We start from the raw sequence: 16,835 nt of genomic DNA, 5'->3' as shown, positions 1-16,835 counted from the left end.
TATAAATGAAGAAACGTGAGTCATAAGTTGCAAAAAGAAATCATTCTTACAGTCTGCTATCTTACTGGAAATTGTCTACGGTATTGTGAAACAGATGACAAAGGAATCGCTGGAGTTTATCACCTTGTTTAGGTCTTTCGAAATGAAAAATTTCTGTTGGCAGTGTTGGCAACTCAGTTTGTACAGTGCTCCCACACAACAATCGAAATGTATCTGAGTTATCTTGAAAGTCACTACACAAGCGAAAAACTTCATAGGAAGGAAATAAAGGCGCCGGCCGTTGTGGCCGAGCGGTTCTAGGCGCTTCAGTCTGGAACCGCGCGACGGCTACAGTCGTAGGTTCGAATTCTGCCTCGGGCATGGATGTGTGTGATGTCCTTAGGTTAGTGAGGTTTAAGTAGTTCTAAGTTCGAGGGGACTGATGACCTCAGATATTAAGTCCCATAGTGCTCAGAGCCATTTGAACCATTTTGGCCATCGGACACGCTTCCCGTCCAACCCAAATTCTCAACCCGTCACGCGCAAGTATCGCCCCTTCCATTAGCCCAACATCTCCGACAGGACAGACACCACATATTTATATAAATAACTATGTCCCATGAATATCATTTCACAAGCGCCACTACTGAGGTATCTGAGGTCACATGTAGGAGCAGTTTCCACAAACAAGGACAGTCAACGTATATTAAGCCGCTAACGACAATCACGATGCAAAAATTTTCTTGTCATGCCAAGTGCGGAATAGTTGAGATTCTTTGTGCAGTCCGCAGGAGCGGTGCTGATCGTACGGGTCGTCTGCATTCGCGAGCAAGCCTCATTGAGAACGGGCTAGCCTCTTTATACGCGACAATGGCCCGTCATAAAGCCCCGCCATATGAGGGGCAAGAACTCGCCGCGGCAGAACGCTCGATTCGCGGCCTTCTCCACTTCTCTCCCCCCCCCCCCCCTCCCCGCCACCTCCAGCCACCCTCACTCTTATTCGGCTGCACCACCCCCTCCCCCTGCCCTGTCCCACCAACTCGCGCATACACGCCCTCCTTCCTCAAGGCCGCGACGGGCAAAAATTCTTTTCCTCCTTTTATGAAACCGGATGCTGAAAATCTGTGATGAAATGGGAATGGCCGCGGGCTGTGTGCAGAAGGGGTGTTTTGGTTTTCTTTGCCTGACCTTGGCTGCCTCCCCCGCTATTGTGTCCGCCGCCATTGTGGTGCCTGCTGCTGCTGCCTCGCGCGCATCACCTGGCCGTCTCGACGGCTCGGCCCCGGCGCAAATCTGCACACCGCTCAGCCTGCCCTGACAACAAATTTCCCCCTGTCGTGCCGCCCCAGATAGAGCTGAATTTCTCTCCTTCGTACACACATTGAAGCGCCAAAGAAACTGATACACACATGCGTATTCAAACACGGAGATTTGTGAACAGGCAGAATATGGCGCTGCGGTCGGCAACGCCTATGTAAGACAACAAGTTTCTGGCGCTGCTGTTAGATCGCTTACTGCTGCTACAGTGGCAGGTTATCATATTTTAAATGAGTTTGAACGTGGCGTTATAATCGGCGCACGAGCGATGGGAAATAGTATCTCCGATATAGCGATAAAGTGGGGACTTTCCCGTACGACCATTGCACGAGTGTACCGTGAATATCAGGAATCCGGTAAAACATCAAATCTCAGACATCGCTGCGGCCGGAGAAAGATCCTGCAAGAACGGGATCAAAGACGTCTGAAGAGAATCTTTCAACGCGACAGAAGGGCAACCCTTCCGCAAATTGCTGCAGATGCAGTACTGGGCCATCAACGTCAGCGTGAGGACCATTCAGTGAAGCATCATTTATACGGGATTTCGGAGCCAATACCCACTCGTGTACCTCTGATGACTGCACGACGCCAAGCTTTACGCCTCGCCTGGGCTCATCAACGCCGATATTGTACTGTTGAAGACTCGAAACATGTTGTCTGGTCGGACGAATCTCGTTTAAAATTGTATAGAGCGGGTGGACGTGTACGGGTATGGAGACAACCTCATGAATCCATGGATCCTGCATGTGAGCAGGGGACTGTTCAAGATGGTGGAGGCTCTGTAATGGCGTGAGGCGTGTGCAGTTGGAGTGATATGGGAGCCCTGGTATGTCTAGATATGACTCTGACAGCATGATGTCTGATCATCTGGTTGGTTGGTTTGGGGGGATTAAAGGGACCAGACTGCTATGGTCATCGGTCCCTTTTTCCAAAGACAAAGAATACCCACAGAGCATAAAAACGAGGAACAGAAGAGATCACAGACGATACAGAACAAGAGATACTGAGACAAAGACAAGACAAAACAAACTAAAACCACACAGAGTGTGACGGTGGTTGGCCGACCATAGACATAAAAAAGGAAAGGCCAACCACTTAGAAACACATTAAAAAATCATTGTAAAACCATAGGCCAAAGGCCAGAATCAACACAAAACAATAAAATAAAACAGAAACACTCAGAGTAAATGATAAAATCCCCCTGCCCGAATAAAACGTAAAACCAAGTCAGCCATAGCCGAGTCATCTGTTAAAAGGGCAGAGAGCGAGTCAGGCAGTGCGAGTCTGATCATCTGCATCCACTCATGTCCATTGTGTATGCCGGAGGACTTGGGCTATTCCAGCAGAGCAATGCGACACCCCACACCTCCAGAATTGCTGCAGAGTGGCTCCAGGAACACTCTTCTGAGTTTAAACACTTCCGCTCGCCACCAAATTCCCCAGACATGAACATTATTGAGCATATCTGGGATGCCTCTAAACGTGCTATTTCGAAGAGATCTCCACCTCCTCGTACTCTTACCGATTTATGGACAGCCCTGCAGGATTCATGGAGTCAATTCCCTCCAGCACTACTTCAGGTTTTAAGTCGAGTCCATGCCACGTCGTATTGCGGCACTTCTGTTTGCTCGCGGGAACCTTACACGATATTAGGCAGGTATACCAATATCTTTATCGATATTATTTTACAGTGTAATAAGGATTTTAGCGAGGCGCGGCATGTAAAAAAATTGTAAAATGTTTGTGAGGCCAGACTAAAATAACCATAACATTACTGCGCATTTAATATTCAAGTCAGATAACTGTTCCATTGGCCCCCTCTGCCTCTAAAATTTATTACATTATGGCACTCTGTTACATGTTGATAAATTCCACACTGTTGTCGTGTTGTACAAATTGGACCTATCCAAGAGGGCGAAGTAACGAAATACAAGGTGGGTTTGAAAAAATCAGTAAATGGTCCCAGAAATAAAGGAAACAAGAGTTGCAAACAAGACTGTCTTTACGAACCTTAAACGTAAACACCATAGTTAGAACACACTTCTGACACATAGACCGAAAAGCTACTGGAAACTGTCAGCAAACGCTTCTTGTAGAATGGCTTGAAGGACCGTGGTCACGCGCTGTTGCATACGCCCATCGTTACAGGAGACGAGGCCTGGCGGCGGGCTTGCAATACGATCCGGAGACCAAGGGACAGTCAGTGGCATGGTGTCCATCGTCTTCCTCGCCTCGAAAAATGAGTCCAGTGACAAATCTAGAGAGTAACAGGATGTTGATCGCCATTTACAACAGTGAGGGCTTGATACCTCATGAATTTCTATCCGAGGCAGGTGGGGAAGACTATGAAGAATATACCGTTGATTGTCCCTCGGTCACCATATCGTCACCATATCTGCGGTAATGATGCGGATATCTAACAACACGTGACCATGACGTATCCAGCGGTTCCGTAAGAAGCGTTTGGCGACTGTTTTCACTAGCTTTACAACTGACGCCATTTGTGTGTCATAGCTGATGGCTATTACTCTGAATGCCAGTAAAAATATTTTGTTTGTGACTCTTGCTTCCTTTATTTTCTGAGACCACTCACTGGGCTTTTGAAACGCATCTCATGTAATGGGACTATGCATGCGACCAGACTGTCGGAAGATATAAAACAACAGTCTTGTTCTGCACCTGTCGGCCTGTCATTTGAGAGGCTGTGAGATTTCGTTCTACAAAATTAAAAAAAACAATTATCTCCAACAGCCACACAATTTTAATGATAGCTACGATGCGTTTCGAGAGGTATGCCTTCATCTTCAGGTGGAAAAACATTGTTTACCATTCCACTGGTGACGCATATTTCTGCGGAATGCAAGAAGTAATCCACATTAATTTTGATATAAAATAATTGTTCTGACATAGCTGCTATTGAAAATATCATACTGAAGACTGAATCATGAGCACTGATAATTTAATTATAATACGCACACGAGGGTCTAATACCGCGGAACGTGTGGTTTTAGTAAAATTTTCTTACGGATCGAGATAAATTTACCTTGCTCCGTCTGACAAGAATATTAGGTAGGCTGTAATTCTCAGTTAGAAACTACGCATGCAGTGAGATGAAAATGTGTGGGGGAGGGGATCAGCATAAGTTTCCAGAAGTGGCGTGCTTAAGTTGATGTAAAACTGGAAGAGCTAAGATAGGGAAGCGACCGCGAGGAGCTCACCGCAGTCTAGTCTATCATTTCGTCGCGGGGGAACCTGTGCGCTGGAACGAGATTATTGCTCACAGACCCGGAAATAAGAGCGCTGCCTCCGCATCTGCGTGGAAAATCAGCGTAATGAATACCCCGAGGAAACAGGGTTAAATGTGCGTCGGAGAGATGCGCTCAGATGGAAGGGGCGGCGGGCTTGCAGTAACCAGTGACAAGTGCTGAGAAAGATAAGCCAGGCCTAGTAAATAACCCAATGCGTAACGAGCAGTTTCATACGCCAGCTTTCGTCTTTCCATTTGGGTTCCTCGTCTGCAATTTATTCAAGTAGTATAGAGGTTAAATGAGTCTCGCCGCATGGAAGAGTACGTTGTAAATTATTTTTTTTTTTAGGAATACATAGCTTAGACCTCTTCCCTGTTTCATCATTGTCAGCACCTGTCAACGAGAAAAAAGATCCGTGTCTGGAGACATCGAGGTCATGAGGAAGATGGATGTCAGAACTGCAGTGTTCATAAGAAATTATTTCTGAAAACTATATATATGGTGATGGGACGTCCCAAATAAGACAGCGATTTGATAAGAATACAGAGCTCCTTAAGTTAGGCGCACCGATATATCTCTTATTTTGCGTGTGCCTTTTTTAATAGCGGTACCTAGGTTGTGCGATAGGTTCATAACATTGTTATCAATTTTTTTCTGCCAGCCAACAGTGAGGAAAGATAGTGGTAATACACTCGACTTGCAGTGTTAGGGGACGACTGCGGTTCAAACACTCATCCAGCAATCCAGATCAATCAACACTGGACACACCTGTCAAAGAGATTTCCTCGTGATCGTTATTTGTAGAAAAGAGATTTATTTTCCGTCTTTATAAATCTACATCTGCTCCCACATGGGGTTCACTTCCGCCAACCAGAAACGAAGAGAGCGAGCAAGGAATGCGCCATTCCTCATCGACAAGTGATTTCCATATGTTTCGACCACTCAAAGACGCAATGGGAGGGCAGAAGTTTCGTTCTGATGAAGAGGTACTCCACGCGGTGCATGAGTGGTTGCGCGGACTACGAAAAGAATTTTTTCTAAAGGATTTTATGCGCTTTGTAAGCGCTGGAGGACTTGCATTGAGCGTGAGGGAGATTATGTTGAAAAGTGATACAACTTTGTACCACTTCTAAACAATAAATAATATTTAAAAAATATTTAAGGTTTTCATTCGGCTCACCCTCGTAATTCCGTTAAGAATGGTTACTCTTTGAGGGCGGGAAATGATCCGGAGATGAGAGACACTGCCCAAAACCGATAGGTTTGAAGCAATAAAAACAACTATCGACAGATGATAAATAAGAGTATCTTAATTCCGATTTAAATTTTCCGTTATTTCTCTAAATTGGTTAAGGCGAATGCCAGGATTGTTCCTTTCAAAGTCACGGTCGATTTCCTTCTCTAAACCGAGCTTGTGCACAGTTTCCAACCACATCGTCGAGAACGGAATGTTAAACGCTAATTTTCCTTACTTCCTGTCAACGGTCTGTTACAGCAAGCTATGTGCAGTATTAACTTTAGGGTGTCAGTTATCGGAGGCACGTGAGTCGCCGTTTTCGTCAATGCTAGCACCGATCTTTGTTCCCCTCTTGCAATCCAGTAAGAAACATCTTTGGTCCATCTACCATCCCTTCTACTAAATTCGTATTCTACCCATGCCCTCCTCCCCTCACTTTCGTACAGTCATAATTGTGTCTAAACTACTTGTTATCGATTCTGGATTCCGAGCGCAGCGGTTGTTATCGAATTTCGGGTTTTATTTACGACCAATCGTTTTATAACGTTTTTAAAATCTTTAAATTGTGGCATTAGTCAGCTTTCGAGCCACAGCAGACTAATCGTAATATGGTACGTATTTACAGGCACTTTATATTTTGTGCCAAGTGCAAATAGTCTTGTTTTTTTTTCACAAAGGCCACAGTCTCCCTACTATCTGCACTTCCTCAAAATATGAAGTGTCTGCACGCACTCACAACTAATGGCTAACCTGTAGTATCTATAAATCTGCTTAATGAGACGACAAAAAGTTCTGTAAACTTTATAAATCGACTGGTCATAATTTCCACACAAATCATCCGCGATAACTGCACTTTCCGCTCCAGTTTGTTCGTTCCCGGACTTATATGTTCCTTCTAAAAGTACGCTTCAACCACACGGCAGGTGAATCCCTTGCTCACCACTGTCCAACTGGGTCTTGGATCCAGATCTATAGGTCGCGCTATTGACGAGACGTTATCACCTAATCTTCGTTTTTTCTTTCATCTCTTCTTGAAGAATACCTACTCCTGTTGCTCACTTGCGACAAGTTAAAAAAATTGAATGTCGGGTATGGTGAAGTTGGCCTTATCGCCGTACACATCCTTCCAAGGAAATACGTAGCACAGCATAGAAAGAGAGCGTCGTTGGTATTTGGAAGAAATGCGCAGTGGATGCCGATGGCTAAGAAAGGTTGATTTGATGTCACAGAATCTCGAAACATTCTATAATGCATGTCAAATGGCAGCATGTACACGAATCGTCAACGGGACGGAAAGGGAAGGGACGTCAACCTCGAGCATTCTCGGAGAAAAACTCGTGGCGTTGACGTAGGTCAGGGGAGTCTGGCGCCGTCTGCTAAGACAGGAAGCTAACCTGTTCTCTCTGTACTCACACATACGGTATTACTATAATAGATTTCGTACTTTTCTGTCTTCTTATTTTTTATCTTATTGTTTGCTTTACTTTCGTGAAGGCTCTAAGAAGACTCGGATATATTTCCTCGGGTGTTGCTTGATAAAAGAATTCAAAAAAGCGAAAGCGAAAAATTATTTACGTTTTACAACACAGGAAAAGCTTGCACTGTACATAAATAATGATATAAATTGATGAAGCATTTACAATAACAAAAACTTTTTTGGCAACGAAAAAGTCATCCCAATTGAAGTAGATGAATGCGGTAATATCTGACGTTTCTTTCTTATAAAACACAAGGGAGAAGACAAAAGAAAACCCTACACTATCTGATCAAAAGCATCCTGACACCTCTATGTAACGACTATTTGACCAGTAGATTACGAGAGGCGGACCCGCCAGTAAAAAGATTTGTGGGGTGTAGGGTTGTCAGAAGATAAGCAGAAACAGCAGCATGGTTCAGTCAGGAGGGTTCTGTCACTTCGAACGTGGACTAGTCATTGGATGCCACCGAGTAACAAATCAACCAGGTTCATTTCAACCCTTCGAAAGCTGCCTAAGTCTACTGTTCGTGCCGTGATGCGAAGAAGAAGTGCAAAGGAACAACCAAACCTAAACCAAGACCAGAGCTCCTGCACTGGCGCACCGTAACAGTCGAGAATTACCGAGGGCATGAAATCAGCGGAGCGGATCATCTGTGGTCTAGCTGACCACTTAGCACAATGATTGTGCGTGGGAAGTTAAAATGGATGGGGTACAATGGCCGAGCAGCTGCTCATAAGCAACATATTTCTGTTGTAAGTGCTAAGCGGCGCTTGAGATGGTGTAGGGAGGGACGCCACTGGACAGTGTATGACTGGAAACATTTGGAGTGATGGAAATGGCAATGCCGTGTGGCTAAGGCCTCCCGTCGGGTAGACCGTTCGCCTGGTGCAAGTCTTTAGAGTTGACGCCACCTCGGCGACTTGCGTGTCGATGGGGATGAAATGATGATGATAAGGACAACACAACATCCAGCCCCTGAGCGGAGAAAATCTCCGACCCAGCTGGGAATCGAACCCGGGCCGTTAGGTATGACATTCCGTCGCGCTGACCACACAGCTACCAGGGGCGGACATTTGGAGTGATGAATCATGCTGTAACCCGTGGCAATTCGATGGAAGGGTTTGGGTTTGTCGGGTGTTCGGAGAACGTTACCTGCCATCATGTGTAGTGCCAACAGTGACTTAAGGAGAAGGTGCTGTTACGGAGTGGGTGTGCTTTTCGTAGTTAGGGTGTGAATCCCTTATTGCACTTAAGACAACGCTTAATGCTGAGGGATATGAGCACATTTCACACCCTTGTGTACTGCGTACAGAGGAACAGTTCGGAGACCATGATTGTATCAGCATGATTATCCACCACGTCATAAAGCAGCATCTGTGAGGTCATGGTCTGTCTGCAATATCATTCTTGAAATTGACCTGCCCAGACATCCGACCTAATCCCAATGAAACACTTTGGGAAGGGACAGAACGCCGACAACGCTGAAGATGCCACCGTCTCATATTGTTACCTTCTCTTGTTTCGGTTCTTGTAGAAGAACGGGCTACCAATTTTCCAGAAACATTCAGCAGGCACCTCAATGAAACTGTCTCCAGCAGAGTTCAAGCTGCCATAAAGGATTGACAAACTACGTATTAATGCCCCTAATAAGTATCCGGATAGTTTCGATCAGACAGCGCACATTCCGACCGCATTACGAAGGTATCTCATAACCTCACTTTCAATGTTTGGCATTGGGTGAAGCAAAGTGACAGTTGTGTTGACGTTACACCTATTGTCAACGCACCTCAGACAGTGAAGTTGCGTTCCGTTGACGCCCAATATCAATCGATCTTAACGGTACGGTTCGAACACTTACCCCTACGGCATGCACGAGGTCAGTTTCACTTCTGGTGTTGCCTTCCCACCACAATGAAACCATCCCGCGACAAATGCGCCTGTCGCCCCGAACACTTGCCGCCTAGGAAGAGCAGGCGCTCCGGTGTGACGCCTTTGTGCGGCAGAGCTGGGATCGGCTGGTCCTCGTCCGCGTCCGCCTCCGCCTTTGGCTCGCCAAATTATGGCAGGCGGCACGGTGAGGCTAGCCCACGACAAAGGAGGCGCCCCCCAACCGCGGCGGCCGCTACAAAGCGGCCATTTACATAGCGCGGTTTTTGTGCGCCGGTCCAGCGCTAATGACCACACAAAGACGGCCGCGGTACCTGGAAAACGTCACGCACCGGTACGTCACGCCCGCCGGGCCCGGCAGTACCTGCTGTTTCCCTGTTCTGCATGTCACTGTCCAACAACACTAATGCCGTTGCCACTATCTTCCTCTGTTACGCTACCCAGCCGTGTAGAAAAATCACGTGAAAAGTGAACTCAGTTCAATTTCAACGCATGCAGTTTATTTCACGTTAGAAAAATAGTAATGATATTAAAGCAAAAACGAGAGAGAGAGAGAGAGAGAGATCCCAATACGAAGTTTGTTGGGAAAATACGTATAAAAGTTGAATAATGTCTTTATGTTACAAGTTGCAGTCACCCCCTGGTGGGACTACTGCTGTAATCACTCCCATCAATGCTCAGTTCGAGTCAGAGCACTCTACGTGAAGGTGGGAGTGTGCGGCAGCTTGTTGACAGTTACCCTTCTTCACCTGCCGTCGGCATGGAGCTCTCTCTGATTGAGGAACAGCGCGTCAACATCAAGTTTCTTGCAAAGCTAGGCAAGAATGGCCGTGAGATCTTTGAGTGTTTGAAACAGGTTTACGGAGACAATTCTCTGAAGAAACCAACCGTGAACAAGTGGTTAAAAAGGTTCCGGGATGGCGGAGAAGAAGTGAACGATGACCCTCGCCCAGGAACCCCGTCGACATCAAGTTCCGATGCTAATGTTGAACGAATTCGGGCTTGTGTTCTTAAAGACCGTAGATTGACAGTCAGAATGATTGCTGACGAGCTGTCAATCCTCAAAACAATCGTTCACGAAATCCTTACACAAAAACTTGAAATGAAAAAATTGTGTGCGAAAATCGTACCTAAGCTCTTGACGCCAGAACAGAAAGCAAAGAGGGTTGAGTGCTGTGAGGATTGGTTGGAAGCAGAGGAACGAGGGGACTTTCTCAACCGAGTCATCACTGGAGACGAGTCCTGGTTTTACCAATTCGATGTGGAGCTCAAATCTCAAAGCAAGGAATGGAAACTAGCAAGGGAACCGAGAACAAAAAAGTCGCGAAAATCAAAGTCCAATGTGAAGAAAGTTTTGATTATTTTCTTTGATTCTAGGGGCATTGTTCACAAGGAATTTGTCCCTCCCGGCCAGAGAGTGAACGGAAATTTTTACGTTGAAGTTCTGACACGTCTCAGAGCTCGTGTGGCCCGAGTTAGACCGGAGTTGGCAAAAGGGGGCAGGTGGATCCTTCATCACGACAATGCGCCCGCTCACACGTCGCTCGTTGTGCGCGAGTTTTTGGCCCGAAGCTCAATCACCGTGACAGACCACCCGCTTTATTCACCCGATTTAGCCCCGTGTGACTTCTTCATGTTCCCGAAATGCAAAATCATGCTTCGGGGGTGGCACTTGGGAGTTGTGGAAGCCATCAAGGCGGAAACGACACGGCAACTGAACAACATCACAACTGAAGACTTTCAGCAATGTTATCAACAGTGGAAACTGCGTTGGCAGAAGTGTATCGCGTCTCAGGGCGAGTACTTTGAAGGAGACCATATTGTAATACCTGAATAATTGTAAAATAAAGTTATTATTCAACTTTTATACGTATTTTCCGGACAAACCTCGTACACTTTCGATACTTGACAGTAAAGTTCAACAGCTAGCAACATCAAAAACATAACATGACGTAACTGAGTGTTCATTTCCTAGCGCTGGGCAAATCAAATTTTAAAACTGTAACAAGAACAAATTTAGCAACATCTACGAAATTTGTAAGTACAATATCAAACTATTAAAATGTCGTCAAAATCAGGAAGTGCCAGAACTCTTTATAACCTCAATGTACACTTCCCTAGATGAAGACAACAATAAAAAGACAATTATGAATATATTTCAGGTCTCTGAATATGCGTTCCAAATAATAAAAGGAAATGCAAATGACACGAAAATGTGACGGACCTAAAGTGATAATTATCACTACAATAATTAAAAACAACTTTAATTTGGTACATAACTGGAAAGTGTATACTTGGGAAGTTTCAGGAATTTCAGTTTTATGAATATATGAAAAACAGCCCTCAATCAAAAACAGTATTTTCAAAAACACTGAATTATATCGTATCTTATTGTTCAGGATTGTCACGGAAATGAAGCCTTGTCTTTATGGCCACAGCTATTCACATCTTCGTCTATATCTGTACTTCGCAAACCACAATAAGGTTTGTGGCAGAGGGGTACATAACCGCGCGACCGCAGGTTCGAATCCTCGCGCATGGGTGTGTGTGATGTCCTTATGTTAGTTAGGTTTAAGTAGTTCTAAGTTCTAGGGGACTGATGACCTCAGAAGTTAAGTCCCATAGTGCTCAGAGCCATTTGAACCATTTTGAAGAGGGGTGCATAATATTACAGTGACATTACACGGAACTTGCTACATTAATTGAAGTTACGCGGATGCTGCAAAATATAATGCAAATAACAAGAAAAAAACTGTGGCTTACATAACCCTCGCAGCTTTTCCTCCACCAGTGGTTCTCTTCTGCATTCCGAAGTGTGAGGCGGGCTTAGTTTGGTAGAGCTTTGGCCTGCAAAAAGCGAAGGTTCCGCGTTAGAGTTCCAGTCTGGCACACAGTTTGAGTGTCAGTAAATCTCATGTTTGCACACACACGCACAGCTGCTGAGTGGGGAAAAAAACGATCTTCAGTTTTGTGTTCATTAAACTCAGCCATAATAAGGCACCAGATGTTTGCGATATCCCGAAACATGTTGCCCAATGCCTATACGACGAATAAAAAACACACAATTTGACAATATTACACGACTGTTTGCAGTCATAAACATATAATTACATTAATGTTTTATTGCTTTAAGTGATGAATTTCAAGTGCCATGCGACCCTATTCAAATTAAAATTTATTTCCATTTTCCTGTTGAACTAGAGAAAGTCGTCGAAAAGGACATTCCTGTTAGTAAAAGGTAAATGAGCAGGCTCCGAAATTGCGTGAATCGAAAAGGGTAATGGATAGCTTGGTATTTTAATTCAAATCTACAAAAGTGAAGTCCTGTAGTGTCCGAAAGAGAAAAGTGAATATGAAGCCAAAATTCTTGTAAGTTTCGGAGTCCTTTGATATTTCCTGCACCTCCATGCGTGAAGGAAGATGTTTGGCGCTCTGATATGTGGGATGTGGAGAACAACCACGCATTAGGTGGTATTTGTTTTAAACTGAAAGGGCTGGAAATCAAAGAGAGTGAATTGTCAGCGATATGAAAGTACTTCGGAAAGGAACAGATGGGTACATAATGCTAGTACTAGTTCCTGAAGATCAAACTGTGATCTTTCCAGCAATGACGAAGGATATGTGCTATTCAGATAAAAGATCAATTTAGTCGTTTCATTGTTCCGTTACTGATGTATCAGGTAACGCGACAGATGTGGCCGCTCACTGGTTTGTAGCTGGTCACGTCCCATACAGGAAATCAATGGCGCATTGCCCGCATTTCCAGCTCCCCCTATCTCAGTTTTCCATCAAAACTACCCCAACGGAAACCCGCATCAGTATGAAGTTGTTTACCCCAGCGGAAAGTATTTTTTCCTTCTACCTTGTTGCATGATTTCTACAGCCTTTTTTTAGAATAATTAAATATATGACTCTAGAAATAGATCTGCAGACTAGCTTCAAAAGGACTCGATCGGCCGATAGCCCACAGCAACGTTTTGCTGCGTCCTGACTCTTCGCTTTGCCAAAAATTCGACGTCGGCACCCTACTGCCTTATGGACTCGTCAGTAACGTTGGTATTTAAGCTATGTCTTATGCCAGACTCAGTTGTTTATTTTCACTTCAGCCTTATATCTTTGACGTTTATTATTTGATGCAGTACTGCACAGACTGACCAGAAGAACTTATTAGAGTCCCCAAGCCAAACATACAAGGAATGTAAAATGACAGACGTATTTTTGAAAGCAATTTTAAACAGGCGATGGTCTCACAAGTTCCAACAACACCATAAAATGATGTAAATTATTACAAAGTATCCACAAGTGTACGTATCATTAGCAGGGGTACCGAAAGCAGCAATTTTAATTATAGGACAAGAGCCAGACCTAAATTAACCTACATTTACTGAGGAAAACAACACAAAGAACACCACTTCCCACCAGGAAAAAAGCCTGTACATAATTTTACCAGGGAGACTACAGCGAAAACTTAAACTCGTCTACTTAAAAGGTCTGTTAAAATATACGTTTTAAGCAACAGATTTTGTACCGTGAGGAATTATTTAGATAATACAGAGTAGAGATCTGTAAAAAACTAAACAAAAATTACTCATAAACACACCAGTCATTCTACAGTATGCAGCAAAACCCAATGTACTTTATCGCAAAATCTTATGCCTAAGATTTATGCTCTGCCTCGTGATGACTGGGTGTTGTGTGCTGTCCTTAGGTTAGTTAGGTTTAAGTAGTTCTAAGTTCTAGGGGACTGATGACCATAGTTGTTAAGTCTCATAGTGCTCAGAGCCATTTGAACCATTTAAGATTTATGACGAATAATTTATTAATCTCCTCCCATTTTCCTGATCGCAGCGTTTCATACACATGAGGACAGAAGCTGACTGTTTTTCAGTCGCTCGAATGGGCAAACTTCATCACCACCACCATCCTTTGAAGGATTAGGCTTTCATCTGTTCCAAAGCGACAAACAAATCATTTCCATCTGTTTCGAGGTTGTTCTATATCTATTTTCCCATTCGCCTTATAGTTCAGAATCTTCTGGTGAACTCTGTGACCTGGCATTCTCACGAATTGCGAATGGAGGTCTACAGTCTCCATGATATTTTGAGACTTTTTCATTCATGTTGAAAATATATAATTCTTCTCTAATAGCTTCATTTCTAATCATCTCTTGCTCTTCAGTCCTTCGTCTTCCTTGGGAATCTCATCTCTGCAGTTTGACCTTTTTTTAAAATTTTAATCCAGCTTTCGCTTCCATAGGAAACACAGGAACCGCCATCTCTCTCGTTATGGAATTGCATGATGGTCTTATTTTGTACTTTATCGCCCAATGTTCTGCTAATTGTACCACAGACAGCTTGGAATTTGTGTATTTTATATTCAATAACACAATCAAAATCAAAACTTACAGCACAGCCTAAATAAGGGATTTGAGAGACTTGTTCTAAAACTGAATTAGCCCAAACAATTTTTGATCTGACTGGATATTTTCCTCGAGGTTCCGCTATTTTCGTTTTATACTAGAAATTTTAAAGTTTTATTTCTCACATATTTCTTTCAGCGGGTATAGTGATCTTTGAAGGTCATCTTGATTATTTTGAATAAAAACTTATCATGTGCAAAGAAAAATACTTTCAGGTATTCCTCATTCGTTATTGTAATTCCTTTGTTGACTTTACATTTCCATTTATGAAGAATGAAGTAAATGAAAATATTAAGAACGGTAGATGGTAATGCACACACTTGTCTAGCAACTTGGTCAATACTTCTTTCTTCTAATCGATTCCTACCTGTGTTTATTACAATGCATGCATTTTTGTAAAGACTTTTCATTACGTATATTAGGTGATAAAGACATCGTCCAGACATGGGAGCCGAGCGGTCTAAGGCGCTGCAGTCATGGACTGTGCGGCTGTTCCCGGCGGAGGTTCGAGTCCTCCCTCGGGCATGGGTTTCTCCTTAGGATAATTTAGGTTAAGTAGTGTGTAAGCTTAGGGACTGATGACCTTAGCATTTAAGTCCCATAAGATTAGACACACGTACGATTTCACACACAGACAATAGGACATGGGGCAACATGAAGAACATAATACAATGACAGAAGCATCGTCATGGACCTGATACCAATTTAACTGGTTTACAAACATGTATATACGAAAAAGGCATTGTATATACGAAAAAGGCATTGTATTCAAGATCTAAAACCTTTGTCAGCTAAACCTGTCTGTTATTATATATTGTCCTTTTAATTGTTTTCCTCTTTGTTGTTGTTGATGTTGATGATGACGTTTGGTTTGTGAGGCGCTCAACTGTGCAGTCGTCAGCGACGGTAAAAAGTCCCAATTTTTACACAGTCCAAGTTTTTACGCATCTAATGAAGCCACTCTCACGAATGATGATGATATGGTGAGGACAACACATACAGACATCCGGTTCCCGGTCAGAGAATATTCCCAATCCGGCCGGGAATCGAAGCGGGGACACAGTGATCCAGAGGCAACCACGCTAGTCACTAGACCACGAGTAACAGACTTCCTCATTGTGTTAACATGACATATCAGATATCATTGTGTCAATGATCTGTGGATGTAACAGAATCCTCGAGCCGAATGCACAAGGAATATAGAACGAAAAATGTATTTTTAAAAGCAGTTGTAAAATGGAGACAATTTTTACAAAATGTTTCTTAATAGTAACATCCTGCTACTTGTCTGGAAGGCATCCGAACTGCTTCACTATCAGCTGACCCTGTCTGTCTCACGTTACACGCTTTTCGAGGGAGCTGGCCACCGTGTGCTATCTCCTTTGTCATATAATGTGGAATACGGAACTCAAGAATTGCCCTCCATCGTGTGGGGAGGTCGTACTTTGGCTTTTTCCTCTGTGCCCTCAGAAACGCGGAAAGCGCTATGTTTACAGTCCCGCTATCGACTTGGCGACGGCCGGGGAAGGAACAGTCAGCAGCGGAGCTCGCCCCGTGTTTGCTCACGGAAATGCTGGCCCGCGCCGCCCCAGGAAACGGAAAGACAGGGGCAGTGTCAGCCGGGCACTGCTAATCCCGGAACACCCCGTCTGGGCTCAGCACCGAGTGGGTGCTGGGTCGGGCAGCACAAACATAAACTACGATGTCTAACCTCTGCTACTTCTACTTGTTCGGGTTTTGGAGATTTGGGCTGACAACAGTAAACCCACACCCGTCAATTCTTTAAAGGGTCGAACTCACTTGCATAAAATACTTTCAAACGTCAAATTACTTTACAACTGTGTTCAATATTTGCCGTTAAGCATGGAAAACTGTAATGGTTGAAGACACAAAATCCTAATAATGTTGGGTTTGTTACATTCGAATTATTCACCCAAAGACTATCGTAAAAGTCATAAGCAACCTGATGGTTCAAATGGCTCTAAACACTATGGAACTTAACATCTGAGGTCATCAGTCCCCTAGACTTAGAACTACTTAAACCTAACTAACCTAAGGACATCGCACACATCCAAGTCCGAGGCAGGATTCGAACCTGCAGCAGCGCGGTTCCGGACTGAAGCGCCTAGAACCGCTCGGCCGCGGCGGCCGGCTTAAGCAACCTGTTTTATAAGTGCGTTGCGAATAGAAGTAGTACTAAAGAAGTGATAAATTCAAACGTCGTACCGTAACAGCAAAAATGTAGTCAGTTGTGAAATTTTTACATTCAT

The 16,835-nt window shown here is 44.0% G+C and overlaps 1 protein-coding gene across 1 annotated transcript in view; it reads right to left on the bottom strand.

The window, feature by feature from the left end:
- The window catches only part of LOC124620190 (homeobox protein Hox-A3-like), a 554,484-nt gene that overhangs the window by 186,341 nt on the left and 351,308 nt on the right, over nt 1-16,835 (bottom strand). The window contains exon 3 of the mRNA XM_047146859.1: nt 11,910-11,993. Coding sequence (XP_047002815.1) covers nt 11,910-11,993 — 84 coding nt within the window. The remainder of the gene's footprint in view (nt 1-11,909; nt 11,994-16,835) is intronic.

The sequence above is a fragment of the Schistocerca americana genome, chromosome 6 (assembly GCF_021461395.2).
Source record: "Schistocerca americana isolate TAMUIC-IGC-003095 chromosome 6, iqSchAmer2.1, whole genome shotgun sequence".
Lineage (NCBI taxonomy): Eukaryota > Metazoa > Arthropoda > Insecta > Orthoptera > Acrididae > Schistocerca > Schistocerca americana.
Note: the sequence above shows the minus strand (reverse complement) of the source record. Positions and strands in the feature narration are given on the sequence as shown.